The sequence below is a fragment of the Serinus canaria genome, chromosome 2 (genome assembly GCF_022539315.1).
Source record: "Serinus canaria isolate serCan28SL12 chromosome 2, serCan2020, whole genome shotgun sequence".
NCBI lineage: Eukaryota > Metazoa > Chordata > Aves > Passeriformes > Fringillidae > Serinus > Serinus canaria.
In genome coordinates this window covers 146,447,237-146,472,295 of record NC_066315.1, presented here as the reverse complement: position 1 = coordinate 146,472,295, position 25,059 = coordinate 146,447,237, and the positions used below count along the sequence as shown (strand labels likewise).

The 25,059-nt window shown below is 41.5% G+C and overlaps 1 protein-coding gene across 1 annotated transcript in view; it reads left to right on the top strand.

Moving 5' to 3' along the window:
• COL22A1 (collagen type XXII alpha 1 chain) overlaps positions 1 to 25,059 on the top strand; it is a 206,314-nt gene that overhangs the window by 72,232 nt on the left and 109,023 nt on the right. The window contains exons 11-15 of the mRNA XM_009090824.4: positions 129 to 164; positions 16,720 to 16,773; positions 18,033 to 18,086; positions 22,500 to 22,553; positions 24,532 to 24,576. Of these exons, the coding sequence (XP_009089072.2) occupies positions 129 to 164; positions 16,720 to 16,773; positions 18,033 to 18,086; positions 22,500 to 22,553; positions 24,532 to 24,576 (243 nt within the window). The remainder of the gene's footprint in view (positions 1 to 128; positions 165 to 16,719; positions 16,774 to 18,032; positions 18,087 to 22,499; positions 22,554 to 24,531; positions 24,577 to 25,059) is intronic.

Below are 25,059 nucleotides of genomic sequence, written 5' to 3'. Positions count from 1 at the left end.
GTATGTCTATATATAAAGAGATGGATCTTGAATGCATAACAAGGAAAACATGAAATATGTATTTGTAGTGTTGTTTGATACCCTTGTTCTAAAATTTACATTTTCCCCTCTTTTTTTTTCATTTCTAGGGCAAAGCCTATGGCATAGGAGAAAAAGGAGAAAAGGTAAAATCTTCACTGGTCCAACAAATGAGTTGCTTGCTGTTGCCTGCTGTAGTTCAGAGGTTGCTTTTGGAGTGCATAGGATACAAAAGATGTGACACAGTTGGATCTTTGTAGGGAACCTTTATGCCTCCTTCTGCAGACAAGTGTTTATTGCTTTCTCCCCTTTGTGTTCTTTGAGTTTCTTTGTGCACTGAGCATGGAAAATCTGATCAAATTGAAATCATAATCTTTGCTTTGTGTAAGCAGCAGTGAGTTCGTGGAGGATAATGCAAAAAAGAAATTGGCCAGAAGGATGAAAAACAGAAAGAAAGCCTAATTTTGAGTTTATTGAATTTTTCAGCAGGATTAAATTTGGCTTATGAGAAGTCTGTCATAGTCTTTCTTCCAATTGGATCTTTTCATTAATAAACTGAATGAACAAAGCTGAATAATTTTTTACTTCAAATATTAGGCAGGACAGAGTAATAAGACTTGGAGGTTAAAACTGAGGATACAGAATAACCAGTAAAAATTTCTGTATTCTCTACCTGGGAAAACTCTTTTATTGGTGATCAACAGTAGGAAACAAGTAGCAAGACTGGATTAATTTGCATTTTAAAAAGATGGTGATTTCAAGGCAATTTTGGCTACAAACTTTCCATTCTGTACAAAAAAAAAAAAAAAAAAAAAAAAAAAAAAAAAAAAAAAAAAAAGTCCTGATGCCTTGACTTCAGAAGAGAATTAGCTCTTTCTGTCTGTAACTCTGTATCACACCTGGTTGAGGGTGTTTGCCTTATGATCAAAATGAAATTTCAAGTTGCGAGGAACAATGGAAAAAAATTGGCAGGATAGGAGATGAACGTATTAAGGAAGAAGTCAAGGTTCATATTGAAAATGAGATTAAGAATCTGTTGAGATGTTTTTCAGCAAATCTGTGGCTACTCAATTGCTCAGAGAATTTCAAACAATATTGGATTGTGATTGCAAAGGAAGAATGCTGCACTAGAGAGACCATGGCATTTATGCCCATTGCAGCTTCTCATTTGCTCTTTCTATGGTTATGATATATTGATTGTATATAGTGGTAATTCATCATGTGAAATTACAATCGAAATGCCAGTTGCTCATGGCAGGAAATTTTATTGAGCCAGGCTAGAAACGTGGGGGCCATAAAACCCACATCTCTGCATTCATTTTCCTGCAGTCCTCCCGCTGACAGACGCTATTTAGCGTTTGAGACTCAGGGTTCAGCCTTTGGAAACCAGCTCGTGTTTGTCAGGTGGTGAGAGCCAGCAGTGTGGTGGGAAACATAATGTTTATGGTACTAGTTGTGCTGTAGTTGAAGCAAGTTCTTGTTTTCTTCTGTTTTGAACTCTGCAGAAAAATGTCAGAAAATTATTATTCCATCTGTATTATTTTCATGCATAGACAAATAGGCTTGCAGGTCTGGAGGAGGAAAAGTAGAGAGATGTCACAGTATGAGGAGAACTTCTTCAGCTGGAGTAGCCAAACAGCATTGAGTGCCAAAGAAATGTGCAGGCTTGGAGGATGCTCAGTTTATGGTCAGCTTGTTGTGTTTATTTGGTACCTCTGCCAGCTGAGGCAGCTTGTTCTCATCTATGCAAGGAGGGTTTATGGGACCCAGGGTGTTTGTGCCCCATGTGCACCCAATGGCACAGTGTCAGTGCTGTTCCTGATGCAGGGCAGAGATTTATCAGCTGTATGTTGCTGCTTGATTAAAAAGAGAGCCTCAGGATATAGAATCATAAAATCATAGACTATCTCAGGCTGGAAGGAATCCATATGGATCATCTAATTCAACTCACTGCTCCTTCCAGGACTACTGAAAGCAAACTGTGTAACTGAGAGCACAAACCAGATGCTTCTTGAGCTCTGATGGGCTTGGTGCCATGACCATGTCCCTGCACAGTCGGTTCCAGTGCCCAAGAAATAGCCAGAACCACAGGGAGCAAGGCTGGAAGTGCCTGCAATGCCATTTACCATCAAAGTAGAGTAACCTATGAAATCAAAACCTTTCCAGAGAGAAGAACACCTGAAGGAGAGGATTCTTATGTCTCCTTAGCTTGCCTGCTGCTCCACAATGGCTGCACAAGCAGGAATTCTTGTTTCTTTCTCACTTTGGCTGTGACAGGTTTGTTTCCTTGATTTATATGGGTATGATCCAGGGCTGGAAAGCTGGATCAGAGATGCTGGACTTTACTAACAGCTGCAGTCTGTGTGGTTGTTGCCATGCATGTACTGTGGGATCCTTTAAAAGGACGAGGCTCACCTCCTAAATGTTGGTGGAACAAAGTGGTCTCACCTTTGAAAAGACCGAGATGACAAAATTAAAATCACCCCATTATTATAGTCCTGCTCTCCAGCTGTGCCAGTGCCAAACACCTGTCAGACCATGCTGTTGCCAAGTACTGTTTGTATGGCATTTATGTGAGGTCTGAGGCATTTGTCAGAGGGAAAATCCTGTGCTTTTCCAGAAGGACAGGAGAGGTATTGGCCTTATTTCTGCAGGTCATCACCTTGGTTATATCACCAAGTTAAAGCCAAAAGGATGCTTGTATTAGCATATATAACATGTCAAGCACATCATTAGTGGCAAACCCCAAGATAATAGCAGCTGTGGCTAAAAACCTAATTCATGTTGACATGAGGACTTGTGTAACTTTTACACCCAGGAAACTCTCTGTCATGGTTCAAGCAGCAGCCTGGCATGTTCGGCCAGGCCTAAAAAGCTCAGAAAGATGGAGGATGCTTTTTTTTTTTTTTGTACAGAAACATGCATATGCTGCCAAGTTATTGTGTACAGATATAAAAAAAAGAGAAAATACTATCATGCATCTACAGGTGCCCTTGTAAATCCCTCTCAAGTGGATTTCCTTGGAGAGGTGGGATTCACCTATTGCCTGCTTGGTATTGGATAGTAAATTTCCATTGCTGACTGTCATCTTTCAGCCCTTGGAGTTCTTAATCCCTTTCACATTAGATGTAGTCTGTCATATTTCTGCTCATAAATCTATGTCCCTTTACTGTGTGTTCATTCACTTTTGCAAATGCTTCTGTTGTTGAACTGATGATTATGAGTGGGTAAATATCCAGTTCTGTAACCTCATCATCGTGAAAGGGAATGCTTTAGCTTTGTTCTGGAGGTTATTCCAGTGGCTATCTGCTAAACCAGATTGCCTGATTCTGGAAGGGTTATAACTCACAGCTCAAATCTCTATTGATTCAAGAGGGGCAGGGGCGGGAGAGAGTGAGGGCATCAGGAGCAGCTGGAGAGCATTTCTGAGGACCATTCAAGCAAAAGGGGGTTTCAGTAACTCGATCAAAGTCAGAGAATTCATGTCTGACAAGGGAAGTTCTGTAGAGCATGAGGTCTGCATTCCTGGGGCACAGCCATCCACATCATGAGCCAGCCCTTCTAATGTCTCCGTGCAAAATTTAACTGGGAGGTTCTCAAAAACTTCTGCCTTTGTCTTACAAAGGACCGAGCATTATGCAGAGGTGCTGAGACACCCTTCCAGCATCCCAAAGGTCAAGAGCAGTGCAAAACTTCTGCAGACAGGAAGGTGCTTGGAAATGTGATGAATTTAGGGAGATTAAGAAGCAAATCTTTCAAACTTTGATTGGTATTGAGATATTAGTGCAAAATTATTTTTCACTCTTTATTCTGTTGTAAAACTGAAGGGAAGGCAAACCAAGCTACTTGATGGCAAGTTCAAAATGAAAAAAATGAATTTGCTTTTCAACCAGCAGTTATTGAAACACCTCTTTGCAGAGTGTTCTGGAGGTTAAAATTTTGTGCTTGAAACAGTGCATATGAGTTTATTAGAGAGAGACATCTGTAAACCTCTAGTGAGTTCAAAGGCATTCTTTGCATCAGGATGTCAGTGGAGCTCTGCAAAATGTTATTGGTGACAGGACAGGTTTGAGAACTCTCCCATGAGGAGAACTGAGGCAGATGGGCCAGGAGCTCACTGCACCTTTGTTTTGACTGCTGATAGCTATTCGTAGACATTTGTACAACTCTTGAATATTCCTAACACCTTTGTTGCCCAGAAAGGGACAGAAACTTCTACAGTTTGTTGAGGGCTTAGACCAACACTATTCACACCTGTTGAAGAAGTGTAAGAAGCATGAAAAAGGTGTCATCAAACAAATGGATCAAGTGATCACTACCATGGTTTTTCCACAGTAAACCAATTAATCAGAGGAAAAAACTCTAACCATGAGCACCCATCTTTTGCAGAGGTGGTGGATGAAGGTCTCATTATGTTTTGCCCTGGGACTTCCCTCACTAATGAGTTTCCAAGAGTATCCAGGCTTTCCTTTTGTGCTTTCCTTCATGCTAATAATCACACAGGCAGCAATGAATATGAGAAATAACTTTAGTAGATAAAGTCTATATTCTCCTAGCAAATTTTTCATGCTAATGACTCTGATAAAAACACAGAAGGACTATTACAGTATTTCTAAGGAGAATAAAACCTCTGAAGTGGCTTGGCTTATTAGAGATGCAGTGACTGCAAAGCCAATCATAGAAAAGAAAAGCAGGCAGACAGTTCAGCCTCTGGGCTAGACTGTGGGATGTCCAGTCTTGGAATATGGCTCTAATGACCTTGAGCAGAGCAGCTAGTCTTTGTTCCCCCAAAATTAAGCTGAAGAGCCTCTTTCCCTCCAGGTCTGTATCTCTTGCCCAGTGAATCCTTCTAACAGAGGCTTTGCTTCCCCTTCCCTTCTCTTCCAAATTGGAGTTATTGCCATTTTTAGGGCTTCTGGTAAAGATGTGAAATCTGCTCTGTTAGATACAGTGTCTCCACACACAGCCCTGTGCTCTGTCTGCCTGAATCTACCAAAGGCCTGACCTGAAAGCCCTGTTGCTTTTTTACCCCTGTACTGTGCTGTCAGCAGGACTTACCAGATTAGCACGAGCACTGTGCCTTTAGATCAGGGCTGGCCAGCATCCAGCACCCTGAGACACAAGAAAATGAGTGCAGTTATGCCTGAAAACAGTGCTGCAGGCTGGTTCAATGGAGAAAGAGAGCTTTCATCTGTGTATTTTTAAGGGATGCATTTTGGGACCAGGAGGATGGCATGTGTGATTTACTGGCAGGTAAAGCTCACACTGGCAGGTAAGGCTCAGGCTGCCAATGATATTTTAGATCCAAGGGCCAGAGGTGAAAGCTTGAAAACAGCTTCAGTACAAAGGAAGGGAAGCAACCAGCTTGAACTTCTAATAGCAGGATGTGTTGTCTGAGCTCTTAAATGATGTGGGGCCTAAGCTTACATGAATCAAGAAATAGTCTTTATTCCTGCAACTTCTAAATTAAGCTGATTATCACTTCAAGAGATATGTGTGTCCTTTTCATTGCTGAAATAGTGAGCCCAGTGCAGGGAAGATGCTCCAGTGAGGTTGCAGACCTTGCTTGGGCTGCTGTGGTGTTCAGGTAGCGTCACCAAGTCCTCAGACTCACAAATGCCACCCAGTTTACTCAGGAGTGGAGAGCTGAAGGGTTTCTCCAGAGAGGCTAAGGCAGAAGCAGGCTGCAGGAACCTTGGTGCATCAGCATCCATGCTGGCTGCGTCAGTGAGCACTCCTTGACAGTAACAAAATGGGAAAAAAACTCCAAGTTTAGAGGTAATATTGAGTTAAAATTTGAAGACAAAAAAAACCCAAACAAACAAACAAACCCAGTGCCCTGTCACTGACGTTCCCTGGAGACAGTGGCTATGGAAACATTGCCTCCTCAGGTTTGAGTTCTCATGTTCTTACTGCTCAGGTCTTCTTATTTTATCGCAGAATAAAAGGTAATGTGAGTAAAACTGACCTGGTAAGGCAAAGTGAAAGCACAGTCTGCAGTGATTTTTAATACATATGTTTTGGGTTTGTTTTTGGTTTGTTTTTTTTGGTGCTGGAACTGTTCCTTGGCTCAGGAACTATTCTTAGTTACTGAGTGCTGGTTAAGCACTTAACCCCTCAGTCCAGCACTTAAACTTCTCTATAATAATACCTCATCTACCTCATAAGGCTGTCATGCAGTTCACTGGAGTTTTTCATATCTGTGATTTCTTCTCAGAATCCTCATATCAAAAGATGAGTTCTAGTAAAGTTACTCTCTGCCATACTCAGTATGTTCTGAATCCTCTTACGTATGTGGCCAATTTTGGTCTGCATGCTGAGTATTTTTGTGTCCCCTTAACTGTAGTTAAAGCACATTCTGCAGAGCTAAATAACCATGGTTTGATGGAGTTCTTTTTCTTAACCATAATTAGAGGGTTTTAGATGAATTCTGCGGGTTTCTGTGACCCAGAATAACAGCTGCAGATTGCAATAAACAACTCAAAGTCAGCTCACATACCTATTGTGATTGTGACAGCCTAATTCTCAGCAGTGTAAGAGTGCTAGGAACTTGGTTACATTTTTTTTTTCCTTTTACATAAACTTAGAAAACATGTATTTCTTTTCAGCATTGCCCCCTGGCTGGTTGGTACATTGCTGGTATGCAATGACATCTACTGGCAGCCAGAAGTTTGCTAAGTCTCCAGCACTTGTTTCTTTAGAGGATTTCTCTGCCAAGATCCACTAGCAGTGAGAAAAGAAGCATGTGAGAGAGATTTGCCAGCTCCGTGTTTCTTCTGAAAATAAACTGGGAGAGTGTATGGATTCTGTAATTTATAAATCTTGTTGGAATGCAGGATGCTTCTGAGAGTGATATTGTAGTGGATAGGTATGGGTTATCTGCCTGTTAGGTGGGAAATAAAACAGCTTTCCCAGCAGTCTGGAGCACACTCTCTGAAGCAGGGTGTTAGCAGTTTGTAGCCTAACAAATCGCAGAGAGCTGAAGCCTCACACAAAGCAAGTTGCTAACACTGGTCCATCAAAGCTATCTTAAGCATTCCCTGCCCTTCTCCCTGCTGGTTAATCTCTCTAGTTAAGCAGATGGGTTTTCAAAGCTCTTGCTGGGCTGTTCTTGGTTTTGTGATGGCTGAGAAGGTGCAGGTGCCTTGGTCATGGGCTCCCTGAAGGGGCAGGTAAGGGCAACTGAGACAGGCAGCACTGGATTTTGTGCTGTTCTTGACTTGCCCAAGTGCAACTCTGGACACCTTTATTTTCTTGTTCTGGGTCTCTCACCCTTTTTCTTAAGCACTACCTTGAGATTTTATGTCTCCCAAAGCCCATAAGCCCTTCTCTCTCTGGCATTGGCAGGAAGATGGTGTTTTGGGTCTCAGACCCTGCTGAGTAATAAATGTACTCATAGTACTAAGTGTCAGATAAGGAAAATCTGAGGATTTTTTATGATAAAAGTTTGTTTTCCTGCTGAAGAAATGTGTGGACCCTTAGTGGTTGTTATTTCAAGGATATCTGATACATTTGGTGTTGGGAGGTTTGGGTCTCTGGAGGCTGGTTTTTTTTCTGTCCTTGTCACTGGGTCTGAAGAAGATCCAGACCAGAGCTTTTCCCCTTCCCATACCTCAGTGTCCAAGTAAAATGGGAAGAAGGATCATGACCTTTGTCATAAACTCTGAGATGAAAAAGACCTAGGGAGCAGCACCACTTCATAAAGAAATAGCATAAAATTAAAAAGAAAATAGTTTGGGTTGGAAGGGACTTTAAAGATCATCTAGTTCCAAACCCTGTGTCTGGCTAGATCAAAGAGATTTATAGCTTTGTCAAAGACTTGACTGAGCAGCCTCAGGTGTGTTTGGCAGTGAACAGCAGCGCATCACTGCAAGTTATAAGTAGGTGGTGACAAGACTTTAGGCAAAGGTTCTCTTCAGTTTGGGTGTGACATTTAAAGAGAGTTGTGGAGAAATATTGCTCTAAAGGAGCAGTGAGAAGAATGATCAGTGATTTGGCAAATTTGATAAACAGGGAGAGATTTAAAGAGAGGGACTCTTCAAGGAGGAGAGGAATCATGGACTAGATGCAGTTAATCCTGAGGAAAAGCTTTGTACATATTTCAGGAAGGTACCAGAAGATAGACTAAGGGGTGAATGTGGAATGACAGTAGCAGAAGATGGATAAGAGCAGATCAACACCAGAGTTTGCAGTGCTGTGATGCATTACTCCTCTGCCCTAACGAGCTCTTCTTGGACCTACTGAAATTGTTAAGGGATATGTGGAGATCTGAAGCATCAGAAACTTCCCAGAAGCAGAGCAAATGGATTTTATAGATTATTCTTGCAAGAAAAAGTATAAACCAGTATGTGTCAAATCATCCAAAAGGCCAGAACCATTTTCTGTGTACTTTTTATAGATGAAAGAACTTTAATTTGTCAATGCCATGATACATGACTGGAATATTTTTCTGTTTCAATGAACACTTCCCTCTGGTACTTGGCAAGCTGTTTGTCTGGTCTTGAGTAATGTCAGGTGCTGGTAAGGAACATCAGCTTGTGCTCCAAGGCAAAGAAGTTTCTGGAGCAGAGTTATGTTTTTCATATTTTAAGGTTTCTAGGAAATGTGTCTTTAATTGAAGACCCTCTTGCCCCAATCATGCAAACAAGAAAAAAGGAACTTTTGGGATCTATTAGTCCTACTTCTGCAAACCAAACTCATTGTGGTCCAGTATATTTGTCAGGTTATTCCTCCGTGCAGTGGGATTATAGTACTGATTGTTTCCAATCATATTTTACCTCCTATTCATTATGTTCAATCATAAATAGCTCTGCAAACTCTTGACAGTTTCTTAATTTGATTGTTTCAGCAACTGTTGAACAGGAGTATTTCAAACAGAAGTGCTCCCTCTTGTACTCCCCTGTGCCCTCTGCTGCAGAGTTTCTTTATTTACATTCTCCACTTGGCTCAGCCTGGGTTGGAGATGAAGTAAAAGTTCAGGAGCTATCAGGGGTGTCTGACCACCCCAGTCTCTCAGCAATCACCTACTTAGCGAGTGAAGCAGTGTTGTGGTGGGAGAGCAAATAATATAAAGCTGATGGACAGGATTCCAGGCACCAGTGACAACTTTGATGTCTTCAGGATGTTTCTGTGTTATTCTGAACTCTACACTGACCCTGATGACTGTAGAGCTGTGCCACATGAGTGAGCTGTGATGCATCTTTTCTCCTGCAGTACCAAGCTCAGAGGTGTCCATGTGTCAAATTAGCTACAACCCAGCTGTTGCTTTACTTATTTTTATGAAAATCTGGAGTATCAGGTTTCTTGAGAGAAAGGTATCTGTTGGAATCTCTGAAAAATGGGGCATCTGCTCCCTCCAGAAGAACTGTGATCATAAAATGGAGGGTCAGAAGGACCCTTCTGGTCTCATGGCGGGGCGTTCATGACATTTGGGATAAGATGCAAGGGGTTAGAAAGCTTTTGAAAATTAATATCTCCTGGGAAGGTACCTTTTGAGAAAAATTGAATTCTACGTAGTGGATTAAATAAAATCTCTTATACATTTGAAATATAAAATCCACAAATAGTTATCATTTAAACAGTTGTTTGCACTGGGCTGGATTTCCTCATAGTCTGGCAGAACCTATGACTTCTACTGACCCCTGTGTATCATGTCCACATTAACATTCTGTTTATTATATCAGAATATAACATGAAGACCCAGAAGAGATTTCCTTCATTTCTTTCTTCTTTACTTCAGCAAAGTCCCAGTTGAGATGAATGTCTTATTTTATGTGGAAGCAGAAGATTAGGGCACTTTGGTGTCAAATTTGCCAAGATATTAACAGGGCTTTAGGATTATTAAGTGAATAGAATCCTGCATCTGGGGACTGAAGAAAGGCAGTCATTTGTGCTGCCTGTCTGGTCAGCAGCTTTTGAAAATAGAGCTAGGTAACATATATCCACTGAAGCTCTGCCTCTCAGCTGATCTGCAGATCATCCCTGGCTTTTAATGAAGCCCTTATCTTTGCCCTGCCTCTCTAAGAAATAGCCCTCAAAAGCACCCCACCTCTAAATTTAAGGTATATTTCAATAAAATATTTATTATGTCATTAGTTTGTTCCCTTGAATGGAGAAACCCTGAAGAGAAAGATATTGCATTCTTCCAGACCGTGAGGTCTCTTGGAAGTGTTCTAAGACATTTGAACCTGAAGACCCCACTCAATATCTCTTTCATCCTCCCACTTCGTGTGACTCATCAAACACTGCTAACAATTCAGTGTGTAACCATGGATCAGCAGTAGGACAGCTACCCATCATCTCCTCATTTATTCTTCATGAACATCAAGCTGCCAAGGTAGATGCAGGCCAAAGAGCCAGGAAAAATAATAAACATATGGTTAAGGCCCTGACCTGAGTCACAGGAAATCTGGAGTGAGTTTCTGTCTTTGCCCCACACTCTGGGACCTTTTGTCTGTCCTCTGCTTTGTTGTACCTCCGACTGATCACCCTTGTGAGGTGACAGCAATATTAGAGTCGCTGTAACCCCCTTCTCATTTCACATGAGATGCTGTGAAGTTAATTAACAAAGGATAGGAGTGGTGAAATGGTGAAGCTGGTGAAATGCCACCACTCCACAGTTCAATTTTACTTCTGTTTCCATTTCATCTTGCCCAGTTGTTTTGTTTCTCTTCAAATCTTGATATTTTTTCTCCTACTTTGGCTCTAGACCCCCCCCAGTTTGTGCAGCTGCCAACACACTGAGTGTGTGATTCGTGGGGTTCTGCTTGGCAGATTTTTTGCAGGTCTCCCAATAACACCTCCATTGACATTGTGTGACAGGGTTAGAAATTTTAATTTCATACCAGGATTAGAAAAGTGTCACTTTTCTAATGAAAAAGTAAGATGTAGAGCAGTTTGGAAGATAAATAAAATGTATGGAATTGACCTTAGAATGATCTGTCTTCTCTTGTCTGGTCTGTATGCTGAAGAAAGAGACTGGTGATTTATTTGAATTTGACAGGCAAATGAGAATCTAACCATGTGTTTTGGACTGACTTTTCCCCATTTTATTTTTTTGTTTAGCTTGCTCTATTTTCATTAACATAGGCCGCAACCCAGAGTTGCAAATAAAATATGTGATTATAGGCCACAGCTGTTCTCAAGTTAGAAGAAATATTTGTAAACTTGGCAGCTGCTTGAGGAGCTGCAAATGGAAGAAAGAAAACCATTTAAATTTGAGTGGATTGCTTAAAAACATCACTGAGGAATTTTTCCTTTATGTGCTTCTGATGTCTCTCAAGGATCAGGTAAAACTGAATTGTTCTATCTCTACATCTCTCCTTATACCTGCAGATTTCTTCCTTCTCTGTTTTAGGTCTCTTCAGAAAAAAAATATTATGAGGTTGGATATGGCAAAATCTGTGCACTCGTTTTTCCCACTCTGATGAAATAAATAATCTAGCAATTAAGGTTATTTTTTTGTAATTTCATCATTATCTCCACTCAGACATAGCAGGATCAACATGGGATCTTGTACTGGTTTTTGGCTGAGGTGGAGTTAATTTTTTTCATGGAGGCTGATATGGGGCTGTGTTTTGGATTTGTGCTGATAATACAGAGATGTTTTTGTTATTGCTGAGCAGGGCCCACACAGAGCCAAGGCCTTTTCTGCTTTTTGTATGGCTATACTGGGGAGAAAACAGGGGGTGCAGGGGAGCTTGGGAAGAGACACAGCCAGGACAGGTGACCCAAACTGACCAAAGGGATATTCCAGACCATGTGACATCAAGCTCAGTGTACAAAATGAGGGAAGGAAGGGAGGGACATTTGCAGTGAGGGTTTTTTTCTTCCCAAGTAACCATTACCTGTGATGGGGCCCTGCTCTCCTGGAGATGGCAGAACTCCTGCCTGCCCATGGGAAGCAGGGAGTTTTCCCCTTGTTTTGATTTGGTTGTGTGCTTGGCTTTTGCTTTCCCCTATTACACTGTCTTTATCTCCACCAATGAGTTTTCCAGCTTTTACTCTTTTGATTCTCTCCATGATCCCACTGGTGGGGGAGGGAGAGAGAGGCTGCCTGGGGATTGGCTGCTGGTTGGGGTTCACCATGGCAAATGTGGATATAATTTGGTCAGTGACCATATACATAGGGTATTCCATAAACTGTAGGGTAGTGGGGCTCACTGTTACCCAAATGAGGTGAATTTTTGCATGACCCACAACAAATTAAGGTACATGTGCATATGGTGAGTATGGAGGGATACTAACCTGGAGCTGGCATGGTCTGGTAAATCACAGGATGCTGGTGTACCAGGAAGACATCCTTCTGCAAATATAGAAATGGAATAATTTTGCTGATGTACGCAAACTAACTAAGGAACCTCTCTGAGTGTGTCTGTCCTTACCCAGATCTCCTTTTTTTTTTTTTTTTTTGGCTGAAGCCGAGAGGAGCATTTTTATTCTTCATCACCCCAATATTCTGTCTGCAGCAGCTGAGAGTTGCCTGTGCTTTGAAGTTCCTCATGATGTGGCATTTCCTTCAGTCCATTGAGTCTGGACAACCCATGTGCTACATGAGCCCTGCTCTGAGAGTCCCTGGAAGAACAGAGGCAGTGGTTACCCCTTCCTTTGTATCCATTGTGAGGCTCTGAATGCTTCCATTTAAAAGGAAATACAAAGAAATTCAAAATTATATCTTTTTTACTGAATTCTGGTTAAATTTTTTGTTTTCAGTATGGCTCAGAAAGCCTTCTTAATTTTCTTTCTTGCAGAATTGTTATCAATTCTTTGAGGAATGAAGGATGGAGTTTTCAGAGTGACTTTTCTACTGCTGTATCCTTAGAGCTTGCAGTATTTAATTTTTTAAGAACTTCCTAAGCCAAGCTTGTTTGTTACTGCATATGCTGTATTTGATACTGCAAAATACCTCACAGGTACCATTACCTGCACATTCAAGTTTTTCTCCACAAAACTATTGACCAAAAAAGCAAAAGGCCACCCCATCTAAAACTACTCCAGAAAGTACAGGCTAAACCTGAGGGAAGATGCCTTAGAAGCTATAGTCAGTTCCCCTCTTTATCAGTAGCCTCTTCTTCTTTTGCTGATGCTTCTCATTTCCCAAGTCCTTGTTACCTTCCTATCGTGGTCCTGGTGTTTCTCCATAAAAGGACAGCCTTTGAATTTCAGATATTCACAAAACAGATAGGTGACAATAGGATTGCATGGCATAAACAGCTACGTGTGGGTTACATGTCACCAGCTGATTCCCATTGTGTTGAAGCTGGGAGTGCAGCCAATCTGTGGGAATACAGGATTATTTTAATCCCTCTCAGTGGCACAACCACGTTTGGCCTTTGTGCAAAGAATGTGATGGACTTTTGTTCCCCAGGGCTGAGTGCCAGCCTGGGGAACAAAAGTTCCCTGCCAGAGCCTACCTGTTGTCCCAGTGTGTTTCATCCCAGAGCATTTACAGACAGTGTCTGCCTGGCAGACACTATTCCACTGCCCTGTGCTCCTTGCCTCTGCTTTTTCTTTTTCATATTTACACAAAGCTTGCAATTTTAAATGGTCAAGCAAATGGAACAGGCTGCTCAGGGAAGTTAGGGAATCACCATCCCTGGAAGTGTTGAAAAAACATGCAGATGTGGTTTAGTGGTGGACTTGACCATGCTGGGTAAATGGTTGGACTCAACATGGGAGGTGTTTTCTGCCCTTAGTGATTCTACTGGAAGTCAGCAGAACGGGCAGAAGTAGGAGCTCTTCCCATTCTGTAGCATTTCCAGTGGTGGTTCCCCAGGGGATGTTAAACTTGTCTCTAGAGTCTGGGTTCTGTGCAGATTTCTCCTTGGAGGAAAACTGGAAAAGCTGATGGATACTCTCCTGTCTTGCATGAATATTTCTATGAGCACCACGCTTCAAACTTATTGACTTCTCCTAGGATTAATTTGTTCAGCTTTGCCAAGCAGTTGCTATTTCATGGCAGAAAAAAAAAAAAGCAAGAGAGGAAGCTAATTAAGTGGGCCTTATGAAAACTCCTTTTACTCTGCATAGAAAAGACACAAATTGTTCTCCTACCTGTGTGACACAATTTGCCATGGAACAACAGTTCCTTCAAGTTATATTGACCTCTTGGAGCAAATTATTTCCTCAAAAATCATGTTTTTTGTTTGATGGGTTTTCTATCTCATTAGAGAGCCATTCCAATAGAGCAGAGCTGATTTTTACCACCAGCTGCACAGCAAATTCTGGAGTGCTTTGTGCAGGTTCAGTTAGCAAGAAATGTGGTTATAAAGACTTTGATTTGCATATACAAAACAGATACTTTTCAGATACTATTTTTTGTTTACCTTTAAGTGCCAAATACACCTATATGTAAATAAGGCTGAATTTTGACACTGTCTATTGTCAAAATAGGGAACCTTGCCCTAGGAATACATCCATCTAAGTCTGCTAGACTAGACTTCTGGAAAAAAAAGATTGCATGTGGTAGAATTTGGCCTGAATTTATCTACATATTTAGGTAGTCTTATGTGTATGCAGAAAACTTCTTAACCAATTTAATGCTCTTGCAAAAGTACTTTTCTGTGCTAGTGAGTTTTTACAAAAGCAGATGGGGAAAAAGCTCCCAGTCCTTTGTCCTAATGAGAGTAGCTAGAGGGAAAAGAAATCCTGCATTTGAATTTTTCCAAAATTTTCCATGTCAATTTCCATGCCATTTATTTCAATTAAAAAAAAAAAAAATCCATGGCATAGGGAACTTGGCACTGTAGTAAGTCGGCCATGCCAAACTTCAAGTTCTTATGCCTTGAAATATGGCAACAGGAAGGTTTCTCAAGGGAGAAATGTTTCAAATACTTTTTTTTAACAAGGATAGATCTCTAGTCTTTTTCTTAGAAAACTGCTGGTTCTGGATGGTAATTACAAAAAGGAAGGGAAGAAATGCACTGGAATGGAAAACTGAAAGTGAACCTCTTCAAATATGGGCGAGTTACAGGTGACTGAGCACAGCATTGTTACAGTGAGGGTGAGAAGCTGGACTCAGTTCTCAAGAGATGACAACTGCACTGTTCAAAGTAAACAGATATACCACAGAATGATAAGGCATTTGATATGAGGTATTTCTTCCATTGGTTGTAGGGTGAAGAAGGCTTTCCTGGCTTTCCTGGACTGAAAGGAGAAAAAGGAGAAAAAGTAAGTCAAAGTATTTATTAATTATATTCTGAAAAGTTTAAGAGTTTATAAAGCTGCTGTGGAAGTCTAATGAAAACCAACCCTACTCTAAGTCTTTTGTTTTACCTCTGTATTAAATTTTGTTTATTTTTGTGTAAGCAAGGTCCTCAGAAAAGGAGATAGTGAAGTTGTGCTGTTTTTCATCAAAGTGCAGCCTAAAGTTTTTAAGTTTTAAAGTTTTATTGATGATGCTCATCCATGTTTGACAAATATGTGGAGAGCTCAAAGGCATGAGCTTTGACTAAACTTTGTAAAACTCCAAAATACATAAATGTAATAGAATAGAACTCAGTGCTAATACACACAGGAACACTGGAGTCTCTTCAGTATGAGACACAGAAGGCCAAAGATTACTATGCCTTCACTTGCACTGAACATAAATAACTTTTCAACTGCGGTGGCCTTTAGCTGCTTACTGTGTCATCATCTTAAGAAAAACAAAAATTAAATCCAGTCACTGAGATAAATCTGTTGACTAGTATTGACTTTGGACACATTTTTTGGAAGTCCCTTAATCAAATCCTAGTTTGCAGGAGGAATTTTAGGAAGTTAAACTTTTTCCACCTCTTATAAAACAGCAAATGTTCCAAATCACAGGCAAGATGCCTCTCCAAGTAATGTACAACAAATCACAGCACCCATGTCATTTCTCACTTCAGTCTTCTTTTGTAACATGTCTAAGACAAAACGGCTGCATTGCCCAGAACTGAAAACACTAAGCCAGTTCCTCACAGTGTGTTGACTTGTCTGTTGTTTGTTCCACTCTCCATTTGTTTTTTAAATTGCCAGCTGCAGGCAGAAAACTTGCTTTTTCCTTACATTTGCTGCTGTTCCTGTTAGCTGGGGAGCTACCAATCTCAGCATATTTAGTTCCATTCATCCTGATGCAAAGGAAGATTTTTAAATGGAAAAATTTTGAATTTAAGTGGTATTTGGCTTTCTGTTTCTTTGTTTTCTACACCTTTCCATATTCACAGCTCTGGGACTCACTTCCCAGTGGCCAGGGTCATTCCTGAGGACTGCTTGAGTATATCAAGGCTTCTTTTCCATTTGTTTTTAGGCTTAATTATTTATGTATATTATAGCTTTGCCTAGAGGCTTCTGAACTTTGGGATGAATGCTGTATAATCAAGGAGGAAAAAAAAAATGCAATATTTGAGACAATGGAATGGTGAAGAGAGAAGCTAAGAGAAGATGATACGATAATTTTAAGATGACTCAGTTGTTATGTGTCTAATTAGCTCCAGAGCTTTTATATTAATTTATTCTTAAATGAGTTAAGTGGACTAGAGTGCCTAGTTCCTCATTAGCGGCTCATCAATCATCCCTAGTGTGTTAATGTCAGCAGTAGCTCCTCCAGGAACTGTAAATAATAAATGTTTGTGTTGAAATGTTTCTCCTCATTTCTTATTCTTCTCTAGACGTGCTGCTCGTGTCGCTGCACTTGCAGCGGGTGTTAATGCTGTGCTGATGATAACTCTGTTGTTGTTACAGGGTTCCCTGGGCTCACCTGGCCCCCCTGGGAGGGATGGAGCAAAAGGAGAAGCTGTAAGCCTTTTTGTTCCTCCCATGTAATCCTGCTTTTTAGTGTGACGGAGGCAGTGGGCATCCATCTGCCTGCAGTGGAACACGTCTGGGGGATTTATGTGGCTGTTTTAGGAGCAGCAGAAAAAAATGGCAGGAGGTTAATAGTCCCCAAAACTCTCCCTCACATGTCTGCAGCCAAGGCAGGTGTCCTATGGATTAACCATGGCTGGAGGCTCCAGGGCAGCTCTGCTGTCATTCATTAAGGAGGGAGAGGGAGCAGCCTGTGGTTTGGGACCTGCTGGTAAAGAGCTGCAGCTGCAGAGCCTGGCCACGAGTTTTATGGCTGGCAAGGAGTCCTTGGCTAGCAGAGTCAGCAAAGGTGCAAGGGACCATCCTGCTTTCCACAGCAGTCATGGGCTGGAGAAATTGGAGTCATGGTCACAGAAGAAAAGACATCAAGGCCTCTTGTGCACTGATAAATACTAAGAGAAGAGGAGGAGGGCACGGTTAGTTCAAGGAAGGATGCAAATACTGCCTGTGAGAGGACTACAGTTGAAGCACAAAACCACAAATATGTTTTCCAGTATCTCATAGAAATGTGGTTTAGAGCCTTACATCTTTTCCCTTGCTTGATCACCATCCCTTAGAAATATCTTCAACCTAATGTTGAACCTTCACCATGTCATTCACTTTGTGGCAGTCACTTGATGGCAACTGAAGGAGCTTGGGAAAGGATTCTCTGGAAGGCAGGTATACACAAAAGGAGACACACATAGCAAAAAAGCTCTTTTCCTTACGTTCCATTTCTTTGTTCCATGATTGTCCTACTTTGGAAAAACTGTGAAAAATTTTTCAATATTGCTTCCAGAACTGATACAACTTCATCACATCTCACATGGCATGGGATTGGACAGTGTTGTACTTGCAGAATTTCTTGTGTATTTATACACTGCAAGGTGACAATTCAAGTACAAATGCATTATGCTGGCTCCAAGGAATCCATCTTTGCACACTGTAATTAGTGCAAGCTGTTCACAACTTAGGGAACTCATTTTTTACTACTTGGTTGTGCTCTGAGAGTAGATGAAGAGCTGCTTTAGTTTTCATTTTCTTACTGCTTTCATTTTTGTGAAGAAAATACATTGTAAACTTTCAGATCTCTGTATAATAGCATTCAGGACTGTCAATATTTCTAACTGCATGCACTGACTAGTTTGAGCTATCTTAGGCTTTATATATAAAAGATTTGTGTTTACCAGTGATATTTCTGTTACTTGCAGGGTGAACGAGGACAGCCAGGAGCATTTGGACTGCCTGGGCCAGCAGGTCCAAAGGTTAGCTTTCCTTTCTTCTCTGCATGGGCAGGCATATTTTTTTCACTGATTTTTTTATGGTTACATGGCTTTAATTACTCATTGTTGATGACATTTGATATTCTCACTGGTGAATTAAGAAACTGAAAATGCACATTTTCATCAGGGGTCTGCTAAGGTATCAGCAATTACGGAAAGCGTGTAAGAAGAAGAAATAACTTTTGTTCAACAGTGTAGCTGGAGAACGTGAAGAAAACATGTTTTGGGACACATAAACCTTGTGTTGTATCTTCTGTAGCTTTTACAACACTCACTAAGATGCTGAAGAGAATTATTTCCCCTACTCTATGACTTGAAAAAAAGATCATGTAGGGATCCTATCCTGAATGTTTCTGTCTATTGTGGGAGCTTGAGTTTTGCACTAGTGAACAGTTCCTTAGTGATCCAGAACTTGAGACAGTGTTTATATCACGGGGTTTGCTTCAAACAAGGTGCTTCTGAATGCAGATCTGGTGGGACTTGGCTGAGCCTCAGAAATGCAAATTTTGAAGCAGCAATTATTTAACCTCTTCTCAAATCTCAGCTCTCCTTGCCTTGTTCTCATATCATTGAGGGGATAAATACCCCTCAGGTGGTTTCAGCCTTGTTATAACACAAAAAGTAGATGGTGCATTGTGACAAGTGTGTTTTTAGGGGTATCACACACAGCAAGTTCAGCTCATCCTATGAAAGGTGCTGCAAGGACAACAATTTGCCTGAATGAACTTCACTCAGTTCTGTTCCTGTACAAGCCTAAACCCTTGAATATCTCATCTTTCTGGAAGAGCTATTTCTAGTAACCTAAATCTTGCACTGAGTTCACTGATGCCATTATCCTCAGATAGGACTTAGGTACCTCAGCACCCTTCTGGGTGTAGCCTTGACTGTCCTTGGCTCTGTCTGAGAAGACTTGATGAAGCAGATCATGTTGAGGTCCTCTGTGTTCCTCAGCTATGCAGAGCCCTATTTCCAAAAGGTGTTTTTGCACAGAGGGAAATTCGCCCTCTCCCAAAGTCCCACCAGGAGAGTATCAGAACTCATGAGGAGTTTGTAGATTAGCAGAAATACTTGGCAGCCATCCCAGGGTTCTCTGTGGAAACTACATTGGCTTTAGCTGGGGATAAATGACACATGCAAAGCAGGGCTGGGCTGAGCTGAGTGGAGGCACACTGAATATTTTGCCCTTAGTAGGATTTGGATCTTGGAGGAAATGAACTGAATTTATCACTCACAAACGCTTTTTATCTGCATCTCTCATATCAAGTAAATAAATACATATTTTATCTCTGTCCTGCATGGCTCATGTAGTGGAGTTACAAACCAGCAGGCTATATGATGCTCTTTAAGGTATGAACTCCCTCACATTTGCTTTGCAAAGCTTTTACAAACCAAACTAAACTGAGGTGCCTACATTTTCCTCAAAGTGGAATTGATCCTGCTCCATATTTCCCTCCAGGTTCTTCAGGAACATGCAGTTCAGCCAATTAATGAGGCAATGCAGAATAGGAGGAGTTCAGATCTATGAGGTGGGCAGGACAGGTGCAGTTTGGGCTGGACCTAAAGACATCTGACTGGACAGTGCCAGGTGCTCTTCCCCGGGAAGACATGAGCTTGGCTAGCCCCAGCCTCTCACAGTGCCTAAATATAAAATTATTGTGTGTTTTCACAGTGACTTTCATTTACCTCAATAAGCATTGGCTGTGAGCAGTGTCCTTGACCGGGATTCTGGCCTGAGCTATTTTAAGAAATAGCCCTGAGTTGCTGACAGGGCTTTAAAATCTAAACCAGGAATCCACATTACTCCTCAGTGTAAAGCCTGAGCACCTCATCAATGTGCAACAAGGTGAATAAGGATGGGTGGAGTTGGCAATTAGAGAGGTCACATCTCCAATTACTGGTGCAATGATTATTTAGAGGTTTTTTGCCAGATCACTTAATTTTGGCATCAATATAGCAGCTCTGGGCTCTACCCCAAGCTGCATGGAGAGCAACGTTGCAGTTTGTCTGGTTGGTTGCCTTGTGATCCTTCCTGTCTCAATCCATCTTCATTAGCACTGAGCCAGACAAGCCCAGTGTGTGATCAGCAATGATACCTGTGCCCCAGGAAATTCAGCCCCTTGTTTATTTCCTTGGCTCAGGAGACTTTTGCTTTGGTGGGAATTGCCAGCACTTTCTTTTAAAAAAATGTCTTGTACTTTTTACTAGACCTTGTACTTTTTACTAGACCTCATTAATTGTGTAAAGCTTCCAGTAGCAGAGATAAGAGTCCTCCAGACTTCCGGTAGTGGGATTTCAGTCCAAAGAGTTACAGAAATGGTCATTGAACCCATTAGGGTTCATGTATAGGTTACAGGAATGAAATGGCCTTGGTGTCATCCCTGGTTTTACTGGTTTTGCTTTTCAGTGATGTCTCTGGGGGAAATTGATCCTAGCTCAGTGTCTTCAGCATAAACCTGTAGGGTTTGGAGTGGGGTTTTTATTTTTTCATCAAACTTGGAGGGTAAACCTCTTTATTCCCCAAGAAGGATGTGTGATCTTGCTGGCTACAAGCTGGACACAAAGAAAAGTTACCAGAGTCAGCCTTGTGCTGAGGTGGTGAAGCTTCTGGTTACAGATGTCATGGTAGTCTGAGATGGCAAGAAATATTCACTGGTCAGTGGGGAAAACTCCCACATAAATATGTGGGACCTCACAGGTTAATTTAAATGGAGTAAGTGGGTCCAGAGAAAAAGGGCCATATCTCAGATTGTTCATTGTACAATGTTACAGCAGAGGAATAAAGTTTGGATTTTTGAGATCAGACCCTTTAGCCTGCAATATCCTGCAGCAAATATTCAACCTTTTCCTTTGTTTCCCCCCCTGTATCTCTTATAAAAGGATAAAGAGGTTTTTTGTGGTTGTCATTGCTGTGGCACAGACATAGCTATAGCATTCCCATCTGAACTGACAGTTATCTGCACTTAATAGAAAAAGCAGAGGGAGAGGGGGGGGAAATCAATCCTTTGAAATAAAATGTATTAGGTAAGAGTTTCATTTTGACAAATTTCCTTCTTGCTTGCTGGAGCTGTCGAAGGTCTCACGCTTCTCTGGTTTACCAGACATGATCTCAGCACAGGCCTTGAGTGGGTTCAGCACATCTCATCCAGACAAACCCAGTTTCTCTGTAACTTCTGCAGAGTGTTACAACCACGTTTTATGTAACAGGACTGAGTTAGACTTCTGCAATTTGGATGACTTGGAGCAGGACTCTGTTTCTCTTGGGATTTTGCCTAGACTTTGGTAGCAGTATTTTTCTGCAGGCTGAAGGAGAGATTAGGTGCCTGCCTGCTATTAGAGGACTTGCAATGCTTCCTGACCTTGCAGAGGTTCTCACATGTCTGATCCCAGAGCTATCTTTGCTTGAACCCTACTCTTGTTAACCTGCACTGGGGAAAAAAAGCCTCACTTCTGCTACTAACTAATTGCAAACATGTCTTGCATTTTTTTATTTTATTATCTTTTTAATATAAAACTTCTATTAATAAAAAATATAGTAATTAAAAATATTTAGTAATAATATCCCTATCTGTTTTGAAGCCTTATCCATTACAGCCACCCCCTGTGTTAGACAGGAGTTAAACAGATGAGAGAAGTGGGAAGGGGAAGTGATGTAAGTAAGAAAATAATCAGTAAAATAGGTGATACAAGATGCCAAACCAGTTCTCTAGGTCAACTTGCCAGGTCTAGGCTGTCTCCATGGGACAGTTCTGAGGGCTGAGCCTGTTCAGCTGGGGATCCAGATAATTTTCTGGCATTGTAAGACACATAAAGGCACACTGTGAGTACTCTCCATTACGACGTACATTCTCCAGGGCGAGTCAGGGCACTACTAGGTGAAAGACTGATGAAATGCACCTGATCCTCTTGCATTTTTTCTTATCAGTAAAAATAAACATTAGAAAATTTAGTTCTGATATATTTCTTTTCATTTACTCTTCAAAACATACAACATTTTGCAGACTGTGGTCACTTTGCAGCAATGTATACCTTTGCTTTGTTCCATTAACAGTATGTTAAGGAGCCCAAACAGGCGCTGAGTGCAACAGCTGACATTGCTAAACCTTCTGAAATAACCTGTAGAGAAACCTGTATGGGACAGTTTGTCTTTGTAAGTTAAGTCTGAAAGCAGAAGGATAAAACTTGCTAATGTCTGAGGGGACAGAGGAAAATACTGGAGTGTCACTTTGGATGAGTAGTTGGAAAGTAACACATGACTCCTGTATTACCACTGAGAGACTTAAGAAGCCTCAATGTGAGCCTGGAAGAGCAACTTTCATTTCTAACTAACTAATTTTATTCCTGGTCTTTTATGCGAAAGAATTTCTGGTGGCTTACTGTATCTCAATTCCTTGCCAGGGATCCGAGGGAAAACAGGGTCCTCCAGGCATCAAAGGCTACGTAGGAGCACCGGTAAGTCACAGCTCTTGTTCAATTTCTAATGCTCTAGAAACTTTCTCTACTTTTTCAGTGTGTTCTGCCCAGATATATTTTTTTATAATTAAGCAGTCTATAGTCTGTCTCACCCCTTATCTGCATGATGTCCAAGTGGTGAAATTGTCTTGACTTCACTGAGTTTCTTCTGTCTTCTTTAACTGTGAACAGACCTGTAGCCAGTAGAGAGGTGTCAGCAGAAATGACTTGATTACTACTGGTGGTCTTGTGATGCTCCCACTGTAATGCAATTGCTTTGTTCTGTGATGATGCACCATTTATATGGTGCTTTAAAGCTTCATCAGAACCCCAAGAAAAAACACCACCTCTCAGCAAGTTTCCAGTCATATTTTCAAAGCTCTTTCTTGTGGCCCCAGCTTGGTAAGCAGCCTTTAAAATGGTGTTGGAAAGCTTGACAGGATTTTCTTAGATTTGCTGACCCAGATGGGGGTCATCTCCCACAGGCTGGGGGATGAAAGGATTGTGAGCTGCCAAGAAGTACTTGGGGTGCTGGTGGCTGAACAGCTGCACATGAGCTGACAGTGTGCACTTAGAGCCCAAAAGCACCACAGCCAGTAGGTGAGGGAAATGATTCTGCTCCTCTGCTCTGCTCTGGTGAGACCCCACCTGCAGGGCTGCATCCATCACTGGGGTCCCAGCACAGGGAAGATTCATGGACCTCTGACAGCAGGCCCAGAAAAGGTCATGGAAAGAAGGAAGGCTGTAGCTCCTCTCCTGTGAGATAAGGCTGAGAGTTGAGGTTGCTCAGTCTGGAGAAGGCTCTGAGGAGACCATACTGTGGCCTTTCTATATTTAAAGATGGAAAATTTTTAATAAAACCTGTTGTGATAGGACAAAGGATAATGGTTTTGAATGTAAAAGGGGTGAGATTTAGATTGGATATAAGGCAGCAGGTTTTTACTGCAAGAATGGTGAGACTCTGGAACAGGTTTTCTGGTGAGACATTATTGGAAAAATTCAAGGCCAACTTGGACTGGACTCTAAACAATCTGCTCTAGTATAAAATAGCCCTGCCCATTTAGATGATTATGTAAATTAACCTGAGGGCCAAATATACCCAGACATGGAGCTCTCATTAGCTTGGAGGTAAGACTCCACTATACTGTTAAGTAAACCAAAGTTTAAATTATCACAGCAAGAAGCACTATAAGTTTTGGCAGATCTAAAGAGGTCACTACTGTCTGAGCATATTTGTGTCACTACAGCTATTAGCTGATTGCTCAGTTTCTACAATAAAGATAAAATACAAGGTATTTGCTGAGCTAAAGAAAGGTGAAATCCTTTTGTGCCCATTGAGTCAATTGTCTGTGCTAGTGTCACATCAAACTGAGCTCCAGCAATGTTTCTGGTGTAGCTGGGAGGAGATGAATTATGCAGTCCTGAGGAACACTGGCATTGCATTCACAGCACAAAAATGTGCTGGGCCCCCAGGACAGAGTGCATCTAACCATTGCCAGTTCTCAAAGCTACCTGCTGTCTGTCTGGCTACCACATCCAAACCCACCAGGAACAGGAATTCTTGCTTGTTTATGTGATAGGTTTTCTCATCAGTATTGTCCTTTACCAAAGTTCTCACTGTTTACAAGAAACTTGAAAAATGCAGAGCATTGATTGTTTTCCAGACCATCTGCAGCTGCGGTGTGTTCCCAGTCCCTCCACTCTGCTGTTGGCAGGAGGGTCATGTGTCTGCAGGCAATATAATATTACAGATGTTCTTGGGCTCACAAGCAGTCCCTGCTCTGTGAGTCTACTTAGATCATGCCTATGGCCAACTTTGAGGACTGGCAACACAGAAAATGTCCTTGAGGTTCACTTGAATTGATTGTGCAGATGTGCACACTGGTTTGGTGACTAATTAAAGGAGGTAACTATGCCTCTACTTGGATTTAGCTTTATAATATTTGTTTTTGTTTTTGTTTTTGTTTTTTATTTTTAGGGTCTACAAGGAGAAAGAGGAGAAAAGGGAACACGAGGAGACAAGGTATTCCTGCTGCATGCTAGGAAAAGCCAGGCTTTTCCTTTGCCCATTAGCTGAGGTGGACTACCAGGTCAGCAGCTCTGGAGAGGGATGGAGTTTCCTCACTGCACTGCTCTTCAAAGTGCTCCCCACCTTCCATGGGTGTGTGGGAGGGCTTTTAGGATCTGTGCTGTCTACTAAGAATGTGTTTAGGGACTTACTGTGTATGTGTGGCTAGGGATGGAGGAGAGGGAGAAGGAGAGGAGTGTAGCTTGCCAGCGTGGAGACCTGAATGGGTTTTCAGATTGTGTGCACAACCTGAGAGCTGAGAATGGTGACTGACTGCCACTGACTCTGTCTGCATATAGCATTTTCCCATCTCATTCCAGTTTTTTACATCATCAACTTCCTATGTTTCTTTTTTCTCCCAACCCCTTAAACTCACTAGTAGTAAGTACCAGATAATTTGTACTATGTCAAAGGCTTCAACCAAATGGAATTGCTTCC